Genomic DNA, 25310 nt, shown 5'->3' with positions numbered 1-25310 from the left:
TGGAAATGAGAAGTGAGGAAGTAAGTGGAAGACAATGAGGATGGTTTTCGATTTGGCCACTCTATTTGGAGAGGCAGCCGAATGCAAGAATAGAAGCCAGAAGAAGATGCTCAGTGAGATGGTTGAAAGCTAGATAGATTACAGCATCCTCACCAGTAAAAACCTTTCAGTAACTAGAAAGGCTACAATTTAGTACCTTCCTGACTTCTATGCTTATTTTCTTCAATACGTAAAATGGTTCCGTAAACACTTTAACCTTCTGAATTCTTTATATTAATTTTTTGAAGTTGTAAATAAAATAGCATCAGTTCTACGTTGTTACATTTCAGCTTAATTCATATTTATTTACTGAAAATGGGAACATTGAAAAATCATCATGGGCATTTATGCTATGTAGATTGTTGATTTTTATAGAAAAATATAAAAATATGACCAGTTTGATTTTTAAAGTCTTTTCTTAGACATGTAAATACTAAGCATTCAACTCAACATATAGAGTTTTTATTTGAGTATTATTTAGGTGGAATTCTATTTTAATGAATACAATAAAAAATTGTAATTTTGTCTAAAAGCCTAAAATGCCCTAGTTATAATATGTATGATTTCACTGTTTAACTTCCTATTTCATAGGGTTGCTATTTATAACCACTTCACTCAACTCTGGGGGGACTTAGTGAGATTAAAGACTTGTGATTCACTTTGTATTTGAAGAATTTTTTTTCCTCCATCTTTGCTCAGCTAGTGGAATCCATGATGAATTCTCATCTCCAAGGGGTAAGCAGTTTTTAGTAAAGCCCAGTAGCTGACTTACGACTCCTTAGAAATAGCATTGATTCCTTCCTTCTCCTGTGTTTTGTTTCTTCTAGAATGATAGAATCCATGTAGACACGATCCATTATCATGCTTAGGTACTGGTAAGCATGTAATGATTTTAATTTTGTTCGCTTAAGTTATTTGTGTAACAAATATCTGGGATCATATCAGAGAAATAAATAAGCACAATTAGCATTCTACTTGTTTGTTATGACTAAAGCTAGGTTGAGGAAACAGAAAAGGACCAGAGGTCATATGAGGATGAAGATAATACTAGGAACAGCATGTTTGGGAGAGTAACATCTGGTAGGGGTAGCAGATTGGGGGCAGAGAACAGAATTTTGTAGATGGATATTTTGCAGGCAAGTACTTTGAGCAATGATTAGATCTAAGGTGTTTTCTCATCTGTGGGTGGCTCGAAGGAATAGAGGTGAAGGTCAGTTTATTTGAGAAGTTCTGGAATTATAAAACTAAGTTGAAGTCAAAGAAAGTATAGTAGCAAATAAATAGAATACCCTTAAAAGGAAACCAAATGAAAAATAATCGTTACTCTCACCATATGCTTGTGTTCTTATTAGCAAGAAATTCTTTTAACCACTGTTTTTATAATATCTTAATGAAAAAATACTGAAGCGTATGCCATATTAAATCCCTCTCTTTATTTCTAGAAAGGGAATCAAAGGAGAAAATTCCCATTCTGCTATACTAAAAGACCACTAAGTAAAGAGCCTATTAGTGTATGATAAATCCCATAGCAATATACATTATCATTTTACAGCTTCTTTGTTGAAATGAGTGTTTGTATGTGTTGACCATAGAGTGGGATAAAAAGGTGAAATTTTGTTTTGAAATATTTTAGAAATGCATAGTTGTACTGCAGCTGTGAACCTCCTTAGATTTTTAAGGAGGCTGCTTCAAAGGATGTCATTAATAATCTTCTCAGGTGCTTACAAAGCATGTGTCTGTCAGCAGAATTAGAGAATCACCCAACTAGAGAACAGGTTTCACAATACCCTGAGACCTATTTTGTTCATTAGAGAGGAAAATGGCTTGTTTTGAGTCTAAATTGACATGCTTGCTAATTTCAGCAATAAAAGCTGTTCATTGTGGTCAGGTTTAATTTAGAGCCTGGTAAGGTTCAGATTAAAGTTGATCAACTTACTTTTACAACATACTTCTTAAATGAACTTTGAAATCTTAAAAGAAGGAAAAAAGTATAGCAAACAGTGAATAATGTATCTAAAACTGAGAAGCAAAAAAAAATCTGGTTATTTGAGAGTGAATTAAAAGAAGAACAACCCAATAAAGATAATCTTTGTTATATAAAAATTTCCAAGTATCGAAAAGCATGATTTTTCATATGTTACACACTATACCGAATATATTTGTCCACTGCCACATGCATAGTGCCTAGAATAGTGCCTAGTGCTGAAAAATATTTATTAAAATGAATGGATGAGTAAATGAATTTATGTATTTTGCCAGCCCTGTGTATTTAAAGTTCTTTGTTAACTTTGAGGTGAAAATCTGACTTCATCTGAGGTTTCTGGGTAAGTCCGTTTTAAAAATTCTATTGAACATATTCAAACATTTTAGAGTAGGCAATTCCAAAGCAACCTTTCAGCTTCCCATGTCACAGATGACCAGAGTTTCACATTCTAACACTGGAAAACATCTTATTTCATAAAATCTATCTGCTACTATATGGTTCCTACTTTAAAATTTGTTCAGTACTCCAACTGACTTGTGCCACTTACTTCAATAGCTGTCTTTGGCAATTTGTTCCATATTTCAAACACTCTTTTGTATAAAGAAACCATAAAAGTTAGAAACCTGAAAATTGGATTTTTCTTCTGAGCAATCACAGCTTACAAATGTGGAAAATTTGTTAAAAGTTAGCCCCTCCAATTTTTCAATACAGAGAGGAGAAAGTGCCTAAAGTAGATGTACAATGTTTGGAAAAGTTTCTTGCATTATTTTACTATTACCAAAAGCAATTGAGTTTAAATCACAAAGCCTGTCTCCCTACCTCTTCACAGAAGAAACACTACAGAATGATCAAAATTTGGCCTTTCCAAAACCAAAAATCATTAGAAAATCAGCAGGAGTCAAAGTACAGAGTAAATAACTAAGTTTCATATAAGTTTCAGATACATTACTATCTATCACTTTCATCTCTTCATCTTCATTGGCCTCATGTGGTAGAACATCATATTTAAAATTATACAAACTTGCTGGCTTGTTTACTAGTGTGGTTATTATAAGAAAAAAATGAGAAAATATAGATAAAACATCTGTCACATATTGCTTATAAACTAACAGTAAATATTACTTGTATTTTCCCCAATTAAAATAAAATTTACTGAGTTTTACAACCAGAGCTAGTCAGATGCCTTTTTTTCATAAATTTCTTCATAAATATCTCTGAGATTTTGGTCCTTAAATCTAGACAGACTAAGATGACAGAGAAAATAGACACTGAAGAAAGGGAAGAATATCTTAATGATTTACATTACTACCTATAAATTAAAAATTGTTGACTTTATTATATTTGTATTTTTATTTAAAATAGTGCTATATTAAAGTCATTTATAATACAGGGGAATAGGAATACTAACCTGTAATCTGATGCTCTCCAAACTTGCCTAAATCATAAAAGTTAATTAGATAATTTATTTAAAATGCAAGATTTGCAGCCCTTTCCACTACATATTCATTAGTTCTGGAGTGAGGCAAAAAGGTTTGGTGATTCTTACGGACAGGCAGCTTAGGAGAAAAGCTGATTTAGCTCGTCTACTTCACCTTTTCATTTGACAGGTGAGAAATCTCAGGGGTACAATGAAGTTAAATAAGTAATATCTCTTAAATCGGTTCTGTGCTTTTTCTGTTTTTAAAATAAATATACCTTAATTTTGACGTCACACAGAATGATATTATAAGTATAAATAGTTATCTATCTTTTAAATACATTGTCCTAATTCAGAATAACATTTCTTACTCAAGGCATTCAGACAGTGGTGTAAGTAATCCGAGGTACTCTGGAATGTCTCCATTTGAGCCTTTAAATGAAGAAAATCTATAGTCAAGATTTTCATTTGAAATATTTTTGATATCTAAGAATGAAACATATTTCCTGTTAAATTGTTTTCTATAAACCCTTATACAGTCACATCTTTTTTATTTCTAAAAGTGTTTTGGCTGGTCTCACAATTGTACTTTACTTTGTATTATGTAAAAGGAATACACAACGCTGAAGAACCCCGATACTAAGGGATATTTGTTCTTACAGGCAACAATGCAGGATTTGGAACAGAGGCGTCCCCAGTTGGAAGAACTCATTACTGCTGCCCAAAATTTGAAAAACAAGACCAGCAATCAAGAGGCTAGAACAATCATTACGGATCGAAGTAAGTTTTTTAACAAGCATGGGACACTCAAAGCAAGATGCATGACAAGTTTCAATAAAAACTTAAGTTCTTATATCCCCCTCACATTTATAAAAATAATGTGAAATAATTGTAAATGATAACAATTGTGCTGAGATTTTCAGTCCATAATGTTACCTTTTAATAAATGAATGTAATTCCATTGAATAGAAGAAATACATTTTTAAATCAATTCAGGGCTTATATAGTTGCAAAGCATGCATTGATGGGTGTGGTGACCACAGTGTGGCAGAACATTTGTGGCAGAACATTTGTTCTTTAGTTGTCATCTGGGCTGGCCTCCATGGAGATGCCAGTCTCTCCCTCATATCCTTGGCTGTTGGTCCAAGCAGGCAGTGGCTTCTTCCTGGGCCATCTTTCATTCCCATCTGCAGTGAGTTTCAGATCCGGATATCTCTCTGCTACTTTGATGCCCCCATTTTGTAATATCAAAAATCATCATACTGTACCTTATGCCGTACTAGGGTGGGCAGGAACTTTGGTAAGACCCATCTGACTAGACGCTGTGCATATTCTTTTCTTCTGACATACACTCCTATCCATTTAATGGGGAGAGTGATTCGCAGTGATTGTGTGTTGTGTCAGTGAGTTTCCATGGGGTCAGGAAGAGTGACAGACGAAGGAGTAGGGGAAACTCGCCACCCGGTTTCCCTCAGAGATTCTCCTCAGAAATGAGGTCCAGGTCAGCTCTGCTTTCAGGTTCTCTCAGATCTCTCTCGGTTTCTTCACTTCTCTCTACCTTCCTTCCCTCCAGGGACACACATTGGTATTGAATTTTCCTGCTTCCTCTGCAATATCCCCTCATTTTCCTTCCCACAACCCGAAGAATCCTTTGTAGTGCAGGAAGGAGGAAAACCTTTCAGCCATCTTTTTTTTTCTCTTTAAAATCTTTTGTCTTTTACCAGGCTTAGACTTTTCAAACTCGGAAACCATGAGAGTCTATATCTTCATAATTTATATTCTGCTATGTTAACCCTTCCCTAAGGAAATGACTAGTTGTCAATATGTTGGGGAAAGTGAAAGAGTAACCAGAGTAAAAGGTTAATATTTTAAAATATTATTAGTCATACTTCCACATATTGGGTAAGTACTTATTGATAATAGCTAGTATTTATTCAGTACCTCATAAGCATTAGATGGTGTGTGCACGTGTGTGTGTTTCTGTGTGTTTCTGTGTGTGTGTACAAAATCTTTACAGAATCTTGTGAGCTATATTTTATAATCCCCATTTTATAGATGAGAAAACAGGTTCCAAGAACAGTTACTCGGCCGGGCGCAGTGGCTCACGCCTGTAATCCCAGCACTTTGGGAGGCGGAGGCGGGCGGATCACGAGGTCAGGAGATCGAGACCATCCTGGCTAACACGGTGAAACCCCGTCTCTACTAAAAATACAAAAAAAAAAAATTAGCCCGGCGTGGTAGCGGGTGCCTGTAGTCCCAGCTACTTGGGAGGCTGAGGCAGGAGAATGGCGTGAACCCGGGAGGCGGAGCTTGCAGTGAGCCGAGATTGCGCCACTGCACTCCAGCCTGGGCGACAGAGCGAGACTGCGTCTCAAAAAAAAAAAAAAAAGAACAGTTACTCAAATTGCTGAAGTTTACAAACAAGCAAAGAACAGAGCTTGGAATTTGTAAATGTCTCTTTCTGACTTGAAAATCTGCGCTCTTTCTAGTATGTTTACCATTTCCCATCTTGTTTTGTTGCTTTTGTTAATGACCTTAATCATTGTACTAAGACTAAATACTTCTTTTGTCTGAAATTATGTATGTTTTGATTCACTTCCTAAAGACATGTCTTCTTTCAGTTGTAGTGATTGCTAATTAAAATAGGCTGTTCTTGGTTTTGAAAGTTTAACTCTTTATTGTTGCTTAAACAATGAATGTGGATGTATGCTAATGTATTATTTCAGTAACACTAGCCACTATAACAGGTAATCTCCCAAATCTTGGAGGCTTACTACAGCAGAAATATACTTCTTATTTTAGTGCAGTCCAAAATAAGCAGCCCTGTATGAAGTCATTCAGGAACCCAAGCTCCTTCCATCTTTTGTGTCCAGAGCATAAGACTCATATGCATTTAATGGGCAGATGAAGAATGAGTATTACTCATGAAAATTTGTCATGAGCCAGGCCTGGAAATGGTGTGTGTTAATTTTGTTCATATTCTGTTGGATGGATCTTGTCACATGGTCACACCTAACTGTGAGGGAATTAGGGAAATAGTGTACACTGTTGAGCCTAGGAAGAGGAACAGATTTGGTAAGAAACTAGTCAACCTCTGCATAGCTAATTTGAACAAGGAAGAATGCACTTATATTCTATGAGTTTGTCTAAATTATAGGATGTCATATCTATAACTTGCAAGGCAAGAGCAAAATTGCCTTGTAATGACTAACATAGATAGCTGTACAATTGATTTAGCAGAGCATTCCTCCACCATACTGGAACCTTGAGGGTTCTCCAACAAGTTGCAACACACTGACCCAAAAGAGTGAATCTTAGTGAGTGATTTACTCAATATGAGACTGAATTCCCATTACACAGGTAAGTGATCAGTTTCTTGCCTGAGAAATATGGAAATTTGGCAGTGAGGTTTATGCAAATCTGAACATACTATACAGAGAGTCATTTGTTATTTTACTAATGAAAAATAACTTCAATTTTTTCCCTAAGAGGAAAACAACATGAATGTATTATACAGTATTTGTTCAACATTGTCTGAACATTTTCCATTATCCCCTGCATTTTTTTTCATATTGCATTGACTTTTTCATGATAGAGATTAAAATTGAATGACCAGAGGGCAAGTTTGTATCTCTCTGCCAATATTCAGTGATTTGAATAGTTCTTCTTTTCTAAGCTTTTGTCTTTTAGGAATGAATACCTTTATGAATATTTGCAGCATAGTGGAAAGACTGTAATCCAAATGGTCCAAGAAAGCATTTTCTTTAAAGCAAGTGTCTGTCGAGATGTGTCATAGTGCTTATTAAGAGTCTAAGCTGGAATCTTAGTTCCAAATATGCCTGGAGCCTCTAAATGGTACCAGGATAATTCTGACAAGATATGTTTATCTAAACAATGTCATTTGCAGCCCTGCTACACTTCAGTTTATCTCTCCATTTGAAATCTATAAAATGGGATGGAAATTCAATACTCATAAACTTTAGATCGTGTTCAAAATAGAATTTTTCTTAGTAAAGATTTGGTTTTCGGGAAAAGGACAGAAATAAAATACTTGCTCATAAAATTGTATTTTCTCATTTGATGATTTTGGTCTTCCTTTTTATTGCCATGAAACTTCTAGAAATGCTCAAAAAGAAATCAGCTAAATAAAGAAAAAATAGTTAATATATGTATGTAATACTATATTGAAACATTTTTCTTTCTCTGGTAAATCCCATTTCATAACTTTGAACAGTTGGGAAAATCTATACATAGTTATTGCAGTCTATCAAGAGAAAAGTTCAGTACAAAGCTATTTATGTCTACTAGAAATATTCATGTTAAACTTCAAGTAATTGGGTGTGCAAGCCACCACCATGTTTTACTGTATGAAACTATTACCGTATTCAGGTAATTATATTGTATTCAGGTAATTATATTGATGGAAATCATGCAGTAATAATCTAGGTAAGAGAGTAAATTTTATCTAAATCAGATCAAATGAAAAATTCTCCCTCTTTCTAATATTCGAATTGCTCATTTTTCTTTAACTCTTTGGTGTCTGAATTTGTCAATCATTCCTGGCCATTTTCTTCTGCAAAAGGGCTGGGTCAGGGGACCAAAAGCAGATAAGATTAGAAGAATTTAAATTTTCTTCCTTGGAGGCGTCTGAATTACATGAAACTCTTGTTCATGTCTGTTAATACTGCAAGGCATAATACCATAACACCTTGCATAGCAGTGAAGAGGATTTGGAAAGATAAAACTGCTTCCTTTTATCATTCTGTTTATTTCACAAACAATATTGGTGAACGTCGTTCCTGTAACATTTGGATTTAAGAGCCTTGTTTCTGTAGCTTCTCCCTCCGTAACCCCCACCACTACCATTTCGGGGCTATACAGCAATAGCATGCATTACTTTAAAAGGCAGGCTGCCTAGACTGGCCACTTGTTAGCTTTGTGACCTTGAGCAAATGGCTAATCTCAGTAAACTATCTGCTCTTAGTTTCCTTCTCTGTAAAATAGGCTCACTTCTAACTATCTCATGGGTTGGGAGGATTAGATGAAATAATTAATGTAGAGCACTTAGATCAGGGTCATAGTAAAAGCTGAATGAATGTTAGCATTTGTTATTTTAATTATAATCTATTGGGGTGCTTTGAAGGCTTAATGCAAAATACTTAATGAGCTTTTTGGTAGCTGTTTAGTTATTTCACCCCCCCCACCACCCCAAAAAGAGAGATTTAAAAGACCGACAGGAGAAGGTTGCTTGGAAAAGATGGAATAAGATATATAAATAGAATTTAACAAATATTCAGGAAAGCCTTTTGTGGGAAATACTGCAAAATTTTTATTATTATCTATAAATTTAATAGGTAGATATTACTACTCCCATTTTAGAGACAGAAAACTGAGACTCGGAGAGCTTATGTAACTTGTCTAGGGTCTTAGGAAGATGACAAGTGAGGAAGTAGAATTCAAGCTCACGTCTATATGATTTTAAAGCCCGAGGCACATCAAATGGAAAAGGCTGGTTAGTCAAAAAAATAGGAAGGTATATTTATCTGACAACTTAAAATATTAGGACTAACCTCAGGTTATTATAGTCTGGATATACATTTTTGCTGCTCCTATTTATACTTTTGACTTCTGTGTATTTGAGTGTCTAATCAAAGGATTGTCTTTTACATGTGTTGGAGATGTACAGACTAGTGGACCCCAATGATCTATTAGCTGTGTAACCTTAGCCAAGTTAATTCTCTTTCCTAAACTGTGGTTCTCTCATCTGTCATGTGGGGCTAATAATAGTACTTATGCTGGTAGGGTGATTAAGAAAGTAAAATAATTGGTGTTTCTAAAGTAAATATGTGGCACATATTAGATGCTCATTAAATGGTACATATTGTTATGGTGAGATGGATTTGGTACAGAGAGAACTGGAGATGGGAGAATATGAAGGGTGTATAATGTGGCCTTTTATTAGCTAAACCAAGGGAAGGACTTCTGAAACAGAATTCCAAGTTTTAAGAGGGAGTCGTTTATTTTGGAATTATTTTTTCAGCTAAGGATTTTTCAACCCAGTCCAGAATTCTTAGAGAAATTTAGTGATAGCTTATAAATTTTAAGAAAAGGAATTCACATTATATTGCATAAATAACTGGTATACAGGGCCATAGAAGGGGAGAATGTTCTTCTGTATGAGAATTAAAAAAACATCTCTCACACGATTTTTGAATTAACTGACAGTTTTATAGCAGCTTTGTCAACCCATCATTCATTGCTGCAACCAAATCTATGAAATCCTTCATGGCGAAATAAAAAGGCTCTGTTGTTCTCCACATTTGTATGAAATCTCTGTTGCTAATGAAATGCCAGCCAGTATCTTCCTCTCAGGTATTGTCTATTAGATGGTTGCTTATTTTAGAAGAAGTGGAGTCAACCATATAAATTTCCTTCTTTTGACATCTAGCACCTGCTGTCAACCTGTTATAGCTACAAACAGCTCTCAAAATTCACATCCACTAGCATGCCGCTGGCAACCAAAGAGTTCAGTTCAGTTCAGCGAACATTTGAATGCCTACTCTGTGCTATCTAATATCAGAGATGGTAGAGGGGATATAGGAAAAAAGTAAGATTCAGCCTTTGTCTTTAAAGAGCTCACAATCAAATGTGGGTATTTGGACAAGTATATTTAGGCAAGGCAGTTTAGGATAGGTGCTTCAGTAGAGCAGTATTACAAAATGTTGAGAGAAAACTAGAGGAGGAGTTTTAAATGAGGGCTTAGTGGAATGCTTCCAGGAGGAGGCTGAACTTGACCTGGTCATGAATAAGACTTTGAAAAGCAGAAGGAAGCTGGAGAGGGAAGGGTATTTCAGGAATTGATGACAGGAGAATACATAATTAGACCTGTTAACAGTGGGGTGGAAGACGAATATCAGTATGGGAGTGTGTGTGAGTGTGTTTGTTTGTGTGTGTGTGTGTGTGTGTGTGTGTGTGTGTGTGTGTGTGTGTTGTGGAGGATAAGGGAGTAAATGAAGTCAGTAAGACCAGTTAGAAGGCAAGAGAGCCCAAGCTGGAGCAGTGACCATGGAGTAAAAAGAAAGAAGTGAAATTGAGACATAAGGTGGAGCTAGAATTAACAGGATTTTGACATTGATTGCATATATAAAACTGTCAATCTAAGAGAAGGCCTGCCTCTAAGAGTTGGAGATTGAATTCTTTGGAAGATTAATGTCATAACCAGAGACAAACTCAGGATAAGGAGTTGATTATGGGAGACAAAGTAAAGTGCTTAACATGAAGCTAGATGGCCATACTGAGATTTTAAAGAAATGGGTGAAAACATAGAGATTGCAGGAGATTGCAGGAGTGATGTTACTTTTGGACATGAATTCAAAAGTTACCTGGAATGGCTGAGCTTGCACAGAGAGAGGGTACCTGGTGCAAAGAAAAGTGAACCTAGGAAAAAGCCTAGAAGTTGGTTTACATTTAAGGAATTTGAGAAGAGGTAGCACCACCCACCCCCCACACAACCCCCAACCCTGCCAACTTACAATATAGATGCATTTAGACACACACTGAATAATAATTTTTTTTTTGAGACAGAGTCCCGCTCCATTGCCCAGGCTGGAGTGCAGTGGTGCCATCTTTGCTCACTGCAACTCTGCCTCCCAGATTCAAGCTATTCTCTTGCCTCAGCCTACCAAGTAGCTGGGATTACAGGCTCCCACCATCATGCCCAGCTAATTTTTTTGCATTTTTAGTAGGGACGGGGTTTCATCATGTTGGCCAGGCTGGTCTCAAACTCTTGACTTCAGGTGATCCACCCGCCTCAGCCTCCCAAAGTGCTGGGATTACAGACCTGAGCCACCGCTCCCGGCCTAAATAATGAATTTATAGGTGCTACACTGTATGGTTTCCTTTTTCTGCTGCTGTACAACCATTCAAGTAACATAAGTTTCATCCTGGTTCTTAATGATACCATGAATAAAGTATAGAAACTCTTTAGCTGAGGATTAAAGATTGTTGTGTTTAGGTAGACCAGCTTTCTGATGCAGCCCTCAGTATACCAGGGAAATTAGCCATTACTATTTGCCTTGTAGGTCTAATGAACCCTTTAGCTTTTTATTTTGTATATGTCTAAGTTACTCTACAAATTCTTATGGAAGTATAAAGAGATAGTGAAAGACAATCTTATGAGAAATTTTAATAAGAATTGAAATACAGGCCGGGCACGGTGGCTCACTCCTGTAATCCCAGCACTTTGGGAGGCTGAAGCGATGGATCACCTGAGGTCAGGAGTTCGAAACCAGCCTGGCTAACGTAGTGAAGCCCCATCTCTACTAAAAATACAAAAAAATTAGCCAGGCATGGTGGCGGGCACCTGTAATCCCAGCTACTCGGGAGGCTGAGGCAGGAGAATTGCTTGAATCCGGGAGGCGGAGGTTGCACTGAGCCGAGATCACGCCATTGCACTCTAACCTGGGCAACAAGAGTGAAACTCCATTGTAAATAAATAAATAAATAAATAATAAAAAAGAAATACAACTTACTTTTTGTATCAAATAAATTTTGGTGCACAAACATCATAAATGACGTAATATCTGTCACACATCCTTTAGCAAAACAGGATTGTTAAAATTCTTACAGCTAATATTATGTGGTGAAGTTCTTCCTGTTGAATAATTAAGTGGATTAAAATATCATATTTCCTTTCTGTCATTAGAAATATATTGTGCATTAATCAGTCCTTGGGCCTGAGAACATTTATCTAGGTTTTCATCATCTGAAAACTCAGTCCAGTATTTCACCTGTATTATCAATTCACCATTATTATTAGAGTTTAGAATGCTGCTGTCTCTTTCCATCTATCTTCTGTTGTATCTAATAATTAGGAGATATATATATATATAGAGAGAGAGAGAGAGATTAGTAACAATACTAATATATATAATAATATTATATATATACACACATACTGAGAGAGAGAGAGAGAGATTGATTTTAAGCCATTAACTCATATGATTGTGGGAGCTGAAAAGTCAAAAATCTGTAAAATCCAAAAGCCTGGCAGGATGGAGACCAAGGGAAGAGTTGATGTTGCAATCCTGAGTCCAAAGATAATCCGATAGCAGAATTCCTTCCTTTTCTGCGGACTTCAATCTTTTCTCTTAAGGACTTCAAAATTGATTGGAGAAGGCCCACCCACATTGTGGAGGGTAATCTGCTTTACTCAAAGTCTGCTGATTGAAATGTTAATCACATCTAAAAAATACCTTCACAGCAACATCTAGATTGGTGTTTGACCAAACAACTGGGAACCATAGCCCAGCCAAGTTAACACATAAAATTTACCATCATCAACCATCATCATGAGGTTCATAGTGTCATGTGTTTCTTCACATATAAATCTCATGGTTCTTTTATTTTTTTAGTAGTACCTAGTTAATAAGGTACCTGGAAATATACGTTAAATAATAGAAATGGTCTTTAATATCTTAATGAATTTCAGAGTTCTATCAGAGTAATTATAACTTGTATATAAAAACTGATATATAAAAAACAAGTATGTTTTTTCTTCCTATACGTTGTGTTAAATTAATACTAATTACCTATCATGAAATGAATGTTTTCCATTTTTCATAAATGTATTTCATTTTTAAATTAAGAGGATTAATATCAAAACATATTTGAATAGGATTTAAAATCCAAATTACCTGTTGCGATTATATTTAATTATAAATCTTTCAAGTGAGTTTATAATAGGAAAAATATTTTTTATTAAAGTGATGTACCATAATTATGAACATAAATAGTGTTTTCTACTAATTGTTTATGTCTTCATTATGTTTCTTTTTAAGGGGAAAGATCTGGGTTAACAAATGTTTTATTCATCCACCTTGAAAATTAAACATAATAAACATAACTATTAAATAAATAAACCAATTAAATAGTTTTTCTTCCTTTTTTGTGATAAAGATGATTATGAGTAAATATATTAAAGAATTTTATACTCAGACAAAGTGAGCTAATAAGACAAATACAAACAGAGATGAGCCCAGAAAGAGATACTCTACATGTTTATAGGCTAGCATTTTTATCTTATGACCTACAGGGTCATTGTAACTAAAGTCTTGAATTTCTGTTATATTTTGGTACCTGTGGGCATAAATAGGAATATTACTCCCTGATGGCATCATGCATTTTAGATAAAACTAAGCCAAGGGTTAAACATGTGCCATGGACTGTTCCTAAAAAATGCTCTCAGCTCTCAAGTTATAGAAAATTGTAGGGATTATTATTTTGTACCTACTACTTCTTTCTTTACCAAAATTTACTTATACATGATTTGAAAATTGCTTGCCACCTGTCTTTATTCTGTTGTACTTGTCTTAAGTAAAACATTTATAAAGTAAGTAGGAAGGATTAATAGATTGTGACCTTTCTACATGAAAAGGGGAAAGCTGAGCTTGTTCTACTTTTGTCAGGAAAGAGTTTGGATAGTTACCTGTTACTGTAAAACAATCACCCCAAACTTAGTGTCCTAAAGTAGCAATAATCATTTATTATCACTCATAGGTTCTGTAGGTCAGGATTCATGCATTACTTGGTTGAGGGGTTCTGTCTCACGATCACTCATGACGTTGCACTCCGATGTCAATTAGGCTGCAGTCATGTGATGGCTTGACTGGGGCTGAAGGATTCACTTTCACAGTGAGTTACTTGTATAGTTTGTGAGTTGGTGCTGTCTAGTTGATTTCCCTCTAAACGAGTTCCTCCATGGGACTACTTGAGTGTTCTTATGATGTGGTGGCTGGCTTACCCCAGGACAAGCAACCTATGAGTTTTGCCCTGAGTTTTCTGAAACATGATCCCATGTTGCTTTGAATATCCCCATTAGACACTCCCACAAATGTCAATCATACTCTTTGCCCTAAAAGTTGCAGACTACTTGTACATGTCCTTTATCCTACATGTGTACAGGAAACACGTGCAGAATAACATGTGTTTTTGTTTCTTGAAAGAAACAAGAACCCACCAAAACTTTATAGCTCCGGGACATGATGATAATTTTCTCAGGTCCACTCAGCCTGGCTCCACATGGAAAATATGGGTATTGTAAAGAAAGCTTTTGAGTTTTGCAGGCCTAACAAAAAGACCTAGGAAGCTAATAGTTGGTTATGAGATAATTATAACAATGGTGATGAAAGCAATTATGATTATAACTTTTATGTTAGTGAGATAAATACATAAGAATGTCCTTCCTTAATTTAATTCCTTAATTTCCTTAATCCCCATTCTTGATTTCTGGATTAGAGGAAAGCTATACTATCTACCTGATTACACAAAAAGACTGGACTGAGGGGTAACCATTAGGACTCTTGTTAGTTGAAGGTAATAAACTATATTACTTCAGTGGCTAAAACAAACAGGAGCTTTTTTCTCATATAAAACTAGAAGTCAGGAAACAAATGGTTGCTGATGTTGGTTTATCAGTTTGACAGGTTCTACCTTTATCCTGGAGATTCTTTGGCCTTTATTTCTTTAGTAATATAGTAGTAACAGCACTGAATCTAAAATAAGAGCACTTGGTCCAAGCACTGGCTCTGCCCCCTTAGTGACAGTGGGACCCATGGCAAATTATTTAATCTCTCCAACAGTTAATTTTCTCATCTGTAAAACTGGGCTCCTGATAACTTCCATACCAGTTTGGTGTTAGGATTCAATGAAATGATGCATGGAAAAGTCCTTTTCAAATGGCTACTCACTATACAAATATTAATGTCTTAGTAAGCTCAGGCTGCTATAAAATAATGCCATAGACTGGGTGGCTTAAACAACAGGCAGTTGTTTTTCACGGTTCTGGAGGTTGAGAAGTACAAGATCATGGTGCTGACAGATGTGGTTCCTGGTGAGAACCTTCTTCTTGCTGTATCCTCGTATGTTGGGGAGAGAGGTGGTGCAGAGAGGTACTCTAGTCTCTCTTCTTGCTCTTCTTAAAAGGACACTAATCCAATTATGGAGGCCTCATCCTATGACCTCATCTAACCCTTATTATTTCTCAAAGGCCCCACCTCCAAATATCCATTGGGAGTTAGCACTTCAACATACAAATTTTAGCCGGCGGGGGGGATGCCAACATTCAGTCCATAACAATCAACTATCCTCATTATTGAGAGTTCCACTAGGCCTTCTCAAGGGTTGACAATGATAGTGCCCTGCTATAAGAGTAAAAATTTTTCACATCTAGAAAATGGGTGCACGAATATTGGTAACTGTTCTAATGTCTATGCACAGAATTTTTAGAACTTGCTCGAGAAATTTGTCTTTCCTGACAGTGTTGCTTCTCTTAAATTCCAGTCGAGGGCCTTGAAAAAAATAGGTTTTCCATCAAGATTCTCTGAATGAATAAATGAAATGCTCTGATATTTTCTTTCAATATTAAGATAAAGCAAAATGTATACAGAATTTTCTATTTTCAGTGTTTCCAATTACTGCATGGTTTGGCTTATTACCATCTCTAAGTCTAACCCTGGGTCATAGGAGTAAAGCCATTGGGGGTCCCCTACAAAGGATACAAGGCAGTGGTAGATACAATAAGCCTGACAATTGGAGTCAGATTTTTCTCTTTCATATAGGAACCATGGAACTGTTGCCCTGGGCCACAGCTGGCTCTCAGAAAAACATAGAACTGGTCGAGGAAAGGAAAGGCAGGGAGTCCTTGATTCACTTGTTATCAGAAAATTGTCTGTTCAAACAACAGAATGTTTGAAAAGATAAAATCAAGTCTCAAATGCACAGAATAAGAATGAGGGGAAAACACCTTTCTCTGTAATTAAACAGAAAAGTGTGCCGTGAAGTGATAAAACGCAGTCAACCTGAAAATGTGAACATCAAGTGTAATTGTGCAGAACGATAAGGTAATATGAACAGCACAGGAATATATAGGCTCACGTTGGCATTTTAAAACAATGGCACTTTACCTGTTCCTCATGAAGGATTTGGTTTAGTCTAATCCCTTGTAGGAACCACTAAGAGGAGAAGGCACAGTCCTTTTGGGATGTAAAATGGGGAATTCTTTCTATGATTACAAGAATTTGTAAATTGCTCAGAGTTTTAGGACAGCAGGTTATGTGTCTCTCAATGTTGGGTACCATGCCAAATGTACTTTAAGAGACATAGCAATAAATAGAATGGGATTCATTTTTTTCTTAATGTCTGGCAGGGCAACCAAAATGCCCACATTTCCCTTCAGTAGCTTAGTATTTTGGTAACTAAAAACATGTTCCAGGGAACTCCAGAATATGAAACATTTCAGACAATTTGAAGCTGTCAAAATTTTCACTTATTTATGGGACAAATAAAATCTAACTTTATTCAGATTTTAAAATATCTCATAAAAGAATAATACTTTAGATTTGTGCTGTGCTTTATACGAATTGGATGAGGAACTCTTATACATATATAAGTGGATTTTATTTTCACAACAGTCCCTATGGTAGATATTGTCCTTATTAAGTAAATGAGAGAACCAACTATCAAAGATATTAATATTTTGCATAAGATCACACAGATAGCGGAACCAGGATTTAATCCAACTCCTCTGATTCTAAAAATAGGTGTTAGATGGGTATTCTTTCCCCAAACCTATGCTGAAAGGAGGCTACATTTGGAGTCAGTTATTGAAAGTTTAAATATATGTATATATATATATATGTGTGTGTGTGTGTGTGTGTGTTTTCTTATATACTCATGCATGTAGATAGTTATAAAGTACATGCTTATATGTCAATTTTATATATACGACTGATATATTTATATAAACTATCAATTTGTGATAGTTTATTTCAATTAAGTTCAAACATATTGGGTATTTATTGACTCATGGGACTTAAAATTTCTCAGAGGCATTAATTTCTATGCCTTTAAGCAAAATAATGTTTAGCCCATTTTAGAAAGATAAAAGGCTAACATATGTTTTGTTTTGTTTTGTTTTGTTTTGTTTTGTTTTGTTGAGATGGAGTTTTGCTCTTGTTGCCCAGGCTGGAGTGCAATGGTGCGATCTTGGCTCACAGCAACCTCCGCCTCCTGGGTTCAAGCGATTCTCCTGCCTCAGCCATCTGAGTAGCTGGGATTACAGACACGTGCCACCATGCCCGGCTAATTTTGTATTCTTAGTAGAGACAGAGTTTCTCCATGTTGGTCAGGCTGGTCTCGAACTCCCAACCTCAGGTGATCCACCCACCTCGGCCTCCCAAAGTGCTGGGATTACAGGCATGAGCCACCGCGCCTGGCCGCTAACACATGTTTTTAAAAAATAAACACCATTCGAGTAGGAAAAGTGGAAGAACTGGTGGTTCAGCTAGAGACACGGAGATGGGAGAGCAAGTTGCTTTCTCATGTTGCCACATCTGTAAGTTACAAATGCCATAGATTAGGAATTTCAGCGCTGTTGTGTCTCTCTGAGGACATTCTCCATGTAGTATATGTTTCGCCTCCCTGATGGACAGTAAGCATCAAACGGTCACTCCTTTATATTTGAATTATTTTAATTCTAACATCTTGTTCTGAAAATAACGGGAATGCCATAAATACTTACTGATTGATTGGACTGTCTCGCAGGGGAGCTGGCAGCTAGTGTAGGCTACAAGCTGCCGTCATCATCTCCATGACCATGAGTCAACACTAGAATTACCCTAAAGAGGTTAATAAAACGCCTTGTTTGAAAAGCAAACAAAAAGCCAAAAGAAACCCAAAGCAAACAGACCCAGACTTTGCAATGGGTAGTGAATTTTTAGGCTTAAGGGATTGAGAGTCTTTTTAGTACAATCTCTCATAAACATATAACAAATTTTAAAAGCACCTTTGTCTGATTCCAGTTCACATACCTCATCCTTGCAGAATACAACATACTAGGCCATTTGAAATGTTCCTCAGTTTACTTTTGGAGGATCTGCTGATTTGAGCAAAATGGAAATGAAATGTATATAGAAAGCTCTTAATCTTAAAAAGTTCAATTTCGCAGCTCCCCCTCCAACCCCCAATCTTGAAAGCAGGAATTTGGATTAGGGTTTTTTAATAAAACTTTCTTTTTCTTATTACCATGATGTTTTTTGAGAGGGTACAGAGAACTCATTAAAATGTTATGTTATAACTTAAGACAAAATGGGAATGAGAATTTGCATTATATAAACAAAGTGTATGACTAAGTAACCTGTTACATATAAAGTGTTTGACTAAGTAACCTGCTGTCCCTAGGAGAAGTAGAATAAATATCAACATGTGGCAACTAACAGAATGTGTTGTGATCACTAAAGCAGCACATTCATTGACTTTACACTTCATTAAGTAGGTAATGAATTTTACAGATTTTAGGACTTAACCAGGCTGTCCATAATACTTTGCATCAGTAAGTACCAAAATCTACGATAGGGCACTTCGGAGTTCCTTAATTTAATAATATTAATAATATTTTGTTTACATTTTGATTTAATTGTATCATTTCATTATTTTTGTGTCCTGATTCTAAATATGTACATCAACAAGCTATATGGCCATTCAAAACAGGTAAACTTTAAATATGTTTTTGACATAGAAATTATGTAACGGTCTTCATCATGAGTATAGGAGTCAGATTTCCAATTGAAAATTTCATCCTCTAAAATACTTAGCATATGTATACAGTTGTCTAGTTCAGACAAAAAGGTATTGAATATAAAGTTGATTTTGTAAAACCAGAATTGGCATCCTTAAGGAATACAAATAAAGGGAATCTTAAGATAATATAATAATGCTGATTTGAAATGAAAATTAATAAAATTTTTATTCTATTTTAGTATGCTAAATTGGACAGATCCTTATTTCATTGAAAAGTTAGATTCTTCAGTATGTCAGTGCACTATGCTAATAACACAAGAAGATTAAATTATGACCATATGTGATTTGGTAGAATTTAATTATAAATAGAATAAATCCTTCAATATGTACAGCAGTGAATATTCCAAATTTCTCTCTCATATAAGTTGTGAGCAACTTCAGGATAGGCACCATCCCTTAACATACCTAGATTAAGAACAGTACCTAGAAAACAGTCACCGACTGCTTCCTAAATAAATTTTCACCTTCAAGCTTATGGCAGCAAATTAAACATAGATTGACCCTTTTCTAATAGAGACAGAATAGATGAGACTGATGACTTTTTTTATAAATGTGTAAGTCTGCAAATATTTAGTAAGGATCTAATGTACACAAAGAAATCAACCTAGAGCGAGATTATTTTATTCATTTCCCGGAGGCTGTGACTGAATTATATTTGAAACTTGCCCTAATTTTTATACTTAATAATTTGCATTAGTATTTAAATTATGTGAAGGAAGAATATAAGTTTAAAATACTGAAAAGTATATTCACACATTCATCAAATGTTGGTTATGTGCTTACAGTGTGCAAGGTATTGGGGCTAGGAATTATGTGGTGTTCCAAGAAAACCATGATACAGCCTCTTTCATTACAGTGTTTATTATTAGGTAGAAAAAGTAAAATTAGTATAATATTAGATAGGATATATGTGTCATAGGAGTAATATAAACAATATTTTATGAACAATGTATGAAGGTATGATTTTGTTCATTTATCGCTTTGTACATCCATTTATTGTTCATTACTTCATTTAATAATACTTTAGTGACCATTGGAAAAGGGATGTATAAAAGTGAGTAAAATGTTAATCATTTTCTAAAGAAGTTGATAATCTAGGGAAAGACAAATGTGTACCAACAATAACTTGGATATAAAGCATAAATTAGAGGTACAAGCAAAAAAAAATGAAAGTACAAAGGAGAAAAATATTTGGCTGCATGAGAGCAGGGACTGTGTCTTGTTTCATCATAGATTTTCCAGAACCTAGATCAGTGTTTGGCACAAAGTAGGTTCAGATGAGTTTGTGTTGACTGTCTACTGAAGTAATTGTGGAACATATCATAGAAGAAGTAGATCAGAGGCTGGATCTTAAAACTGGGAGAAATACATTTCAGCTCCGTGAAACCCCAGAAGTGATATTTAACATTAGAAAGCACAAAGTCACACTCTAACAGTGACAGTACTGAGTGAAGTAAGAATTTTCTGCACCCCTACTTCTTCTTCCACTCCCATTAACCCTTGTTAGGGTGAGAAATAGCAGCTGGTGAATGGTAGAGAAGACAGCAAGACAGAAAGAGGAAGCCCACCATGCCCACTACCCCAGGTAGTAAAGGACCTGTCCACTTCCATCCTCTTCTAATTGAGGGAGAAATCATATATGTGAGTTCAGATTGAAGTATTGATTAATATATGGAGCTGGATATTCTAATTTTAATGTCTCGATATGGAGCAGGACTTTGTTTCCTTAATGATGACCAGAAAAGACATGAAACTTACCCATATTTTCACCCAAGAACAGAACAGAACAACCTACTTGAACAGATTTAAAGGGAGAAACAAAGGCAGATAAAGTTGTCTTTATTCTTACATAGCATAAGTCCTGATTATTCATCAATTTATACATTTTATGAATTTAAGAAAAAAGGAAAGGAAGACTATAAAGGGATTCATATCAGGATACACATGAAGGTAACGTAGTCAGTTTTTTAGTGGAACCAAAATATTACAGTCATCACTGAACGAAAATATTACAATCATCAAAATATTACAATCATTACATCATTCACTAGATTAAGTGAATAAATTAAAAATATATTAAATAAAATTAACAAAGACGTGAGCTTTTCAAAGTGTGTGGTAACCTGGAGCAATAAGCAGTGTAGTTGGAATGTTACCTCTTAAGGATTATCAAAGAGGCTGGCTGTTCAGTAGGACAGTGGTATGGTAAAGCAAGCTTGCTACATTGTAGAACTCCAGAGGGCAACATTCTAATTATCTTTAGCTATGGGGGGTCTGTTCCCATAGGATAACTATAACATAGTAGGTTGACAGAGCCTCCCAAGAAACCACAGCAGTGCTCAATTGTGGCGAATTACTTCTTTATCCCATCAAAATGTCGTGATTGGACCCACAACTGTGCATACATTTTTTTGGCATTTTCCTGCCAGAAGCATATTTACATTTCTTTAATATCCAGTCATATCCTTCCCTTATTTAAAAATAATTATTCAGAGAATTCCAGTTTTTTGTAATCCTCTCTTCTATGAATTTTAGCAACACTTATATACAGATACTTGATATTCTGGAGAAATATTCTTCAAGACCATGTGGATTAACAGATTTTCAAATGCCGTTATAGTATATATATATACTATATATGTATAAGTATGTGTAGTCCCGAAAATGCATACTTTAAAATCCTCATAATAGATCTCTTACAGATGAGGAAAAGAAGATGTAGAAAGGTTACGTAAAGTAGCTAACAGGTATTCCAAATAATATTGAACTTAAGTCTGACTATTCCAAAATTGCATTCTTAACTCTGATTTCTATATTTGTTTTCCATTCTAAACTGTGTATTGTGATATAAGTTCCTCACTAAGGCTCTTTTTCAGGGTCTTCCTAATACTAAAGTCACTCTTACAATGAGTATTTTCTTTACGTGTGAAATCCAATAGGCAAAAAAAAAAAAAACTTGGCAATAAATTTTAGGCATTAACCTCATGCCAAGTAATTATCAGAAGGCTGTAATGCTTTGAAACTTCACAAGTCTGATTTTAAGATAATGTAATGAGGCTTGCATTGTGAACTTTCTTGATGCTTTACATTGCAATATGCTGTATAGATTGACTTCCTAAAAATAAAAAATAAAAAAAAAAGATTTGTAGAGCATACTGGGAAGGTCTTGCCAATTAAAAACCGGAGATTGGCTGAAGGCTTGCAGCAATTGAATTTCGAATACAGATGGTGTCAAATCGAGTGTTTCCATAGCAACAGACTCTTCCTTAATAACTTTTAGATGGGAGGGGGTACATAAAAGAGAAAACCATCTTTTAGCAGATGTATGTTTTCAGCATGTTTTCAGATTGATTTTGGAAGCTAATTTGTACTTAACTAGTGATTGTTTTAAGTGGATCTAAATATTACTAAATTCTCCTGAGGAAACATTTTGAGAATAACAGAAATAAACTCTGGGAACTTTATAAAGACATGAAAAGGGCACAATTTTACAAAACCTTTTTTTTTTTGGTCTGGAGCCAATCAAACAGTATTTTATATTGAGTATGACCTATCAATAGTCAAAGAGTTCTTGATTCTTAATGCCTGTTAATATTGAATGTTTAGAATATGGGTAAAATCAAGGAAAAAGTGCTATGTATCTCATGGATTTGGAATATCTTAATATACTCTTTCTTCAGGTTAATGATTATTTTTAAAAAATAATGATATAAATCATTTCAGGAAGGACTGCATAAAGAGGTCATTGATAGAGTTCATATCATATAGCAGAGTTGTCGTAGATTTACTGTCCAATCCTCAGTTTTGCATAGCCAACAACTAAATTTTAGTAGTTTACCTAGAGATGATCAGGCTCTGGGAGACTGATTCATGCTACACAAACTCACAAGGCACTGGTTTATAAACCATTTGAAAGAAGAAATAATAATTCAAACTATTATTTTACAACAAGACTGGCAGGAAAATCAATAATGGTAATGTGTTCGGGGTGTCCTCCCCAGTGAGGACTATCCAGAAAACCAAATGATAGATTATTGTACAAAGTGATAGAATTGGGAGAAGGGTAATAAAGCATTATGAAAGGATGCTTCATTAAGTGAGAAAAGCTACATAAACTACCCATCTTTACTATTCTAGATGACCTTAAAAATATTAATAGAAACAGAGAAACAGACAATTCATCTCAGATGGTACAAAAAACATAATAGCACATGTTTGCTCCCTGGCTTCCTTTTAGATTCCCTGCAAGAGGTTTTCCCCCAACCACCACCATATACAGATATACAGCTTTACCTTCACTCTCCTATTATCTGTCACAGAACATATAAAACTCAGATATGTTAGTATAAGTTAATAGTTGGTAGCTTTATATTAATGACATTACTACCTGTTACCCCCAGATTCATCTGGGTTACTTCATCCCCATAACCCTTTCAAAACGACATTTCCCACAAAGATTTCTAGTATTATTGGCCATTCCCGGACATCTCGCTTCCAACATAAGAAATTCTGACATAATAGGGATATAAGAAGGCCTTGGGAATCTGTATTTATAACAAGCTCCCCAGGCTATCTGAGGCTCAGCCAGTTTATTTTTGCAGATAGCTATTACTATCCACAATCTCTTTTATCCTATTGTAATTGCAGAAGAAAATCTTTCTTTCTAGTTTCTTTGAAATTTCTGGAATGTTAGGACTTAGAGCCTCTAGGAACTTGTACATAAAAAGAGAGATTTAAAGAGATATCAAAGTAGAGATAGAGATAGATACAGATAAGTGCATAGACATAGAAGCAGACATATATAATAGAAACATATATGTATACATAGAAATAGAAATATGCCATTTAGAACTCTTAAGAAATATGTGCACTCTTAAAATATAGTTTAAAAATGTAAAGAACTTGCTATTAATTGAAAATAGCATAATAAACTTAAATGAAATAAGGACCCCAAAAGCAAATATTTCTCTCTGACACACCACACACACACACACACACAGAGAGAGAGAGAGAGAGAGAGAGAGAGAGAGAGAGAGCTGTACAATAACAATCAATTCCTGACCCAGATAAAGAAAAAATTTTTATTTATCTTCTTTCTCATTCTATTATTATTTTTTCTAGATTAAATTAAAATGGTAATTATGTGTAAGAACAAGCATTATTGCCATATAAACAATGCAACAAAGGAATCAAATGAAAATTAAGTGGAAATAAAAGGTACAGCTTCGTTAAAGACCCAGTTCTTAGAGCTTAGTCTCAAACTCTTTGTACTCTGCACTCTTTTCTTGATTTGACTCGATTGATTGATTGATTGATTGAGTCAGAGTCTCACTCTGTCACCCAGGCTAGAGTGTAGTGGCTCGATCTCGGCTCACTGCAACCTCCACCTCCTGTTTCGAGTGATTCTCCTGCCTCAGCCTCCTAAATAGCTGAGACTACAGACATGTACCACCATGCCCAGCTAATTTTTGTATTTTTAGTAGAGATGGGATTTCACCATGTTGGTCAGGCTGGTCCCGAACTCCTGAATTCAAGTGATCTGTCTGCCTTGTTTCCCCAAAGACCTGGGATTACAGGTGTGAGCCACCACGCCCAGCCAATTTTACTCTCTTTAGAACTGCAAAAGTAGGAATCTAGCTCATATGCAGACATTCTAGAAAGTTTAATTTCAAAAGTCTTCTCAAAAGAAAGAGAGCAAGAGCAAGAAAGAAAGCAGAGAGAGAAAGCAGAAGATAAAATGGCATTGTTTGAACAGGGATGGAAACTGAGTAAGAAATTTGGTCACTAAACACTTTAGTATCTATCATTTAAGATTGTAATTTGGTTATTTATCACTGGAAAGTGATTAATAGTCTAAAATGCATTTTATGATACTAATACTATTAAAACATTAATTTTTGGAGAAAGTTTATTGTAGATTGATTTATACTTACCACTGAATATTAAAATGTTTAATGGAAGTAGTTTCAAATAGTATTTAATGATATAGGGAATTATTACAATATTAATGCTCAGAAAAAAAGTAGGATATGGAATTATTTGTGCCATAGGATCCTAATTTTGTAAAAAACAGAAAACCAGCAAAAGAAATTATAACCGGAAGGAAATACATCAAAGTGGTTTGCAGTTATCACTCATGAAATTGAGGTGAACTTGATTTTTTTCCCTTTGTATCCATCCGTGTTTTAATACCACAGACATGCTTTAGATCTGCCCGTATATTGTGGCTTTCAG

General features: G+C 35.2%; 1 protein-coding gene across 11 annotated transcripts in view; it reads left to right on the top strand.

Moving 5' to 3' along the window:
- Positions 1–25310, top strand: part of DMD (dystrophin) — a 2091067-nt gene that overhangs the window by 1477146 nt on the left and 588611 nt on the right. For all 11 annotated transcript variants that reach the window (XM_055376532.2, XM_055376533.2, XM_055376528.2 and 8 more), the window contains one exon: positions 4103–4220. In XM_055376532.2, coding sequence (XP_055232507.1) covers positions 4103–4220 — 118 coding nt within the window. The remainder of the gene's footprint in view (positions 1–4102; positions 4221–25310) is intronic.

This window comes from Gorilla gorilla, chromosome X (assembly GCF_029281585.2).
Source record: "Gorilla gorilla gorilla isolate KB3781 chromosome X, NHGRI_mGorGor1-v2.1_pri, whole genome shotgun sequence".
Lineage (NCBI taxonomy): Eukaryota > Metazoa > Chordata > Mammalia > Primates > Hominidae > Gorilla > Gorilla gorilla.
This window is presented reverse-complemented; position numbering and strand designations above follow the sequence as displayed.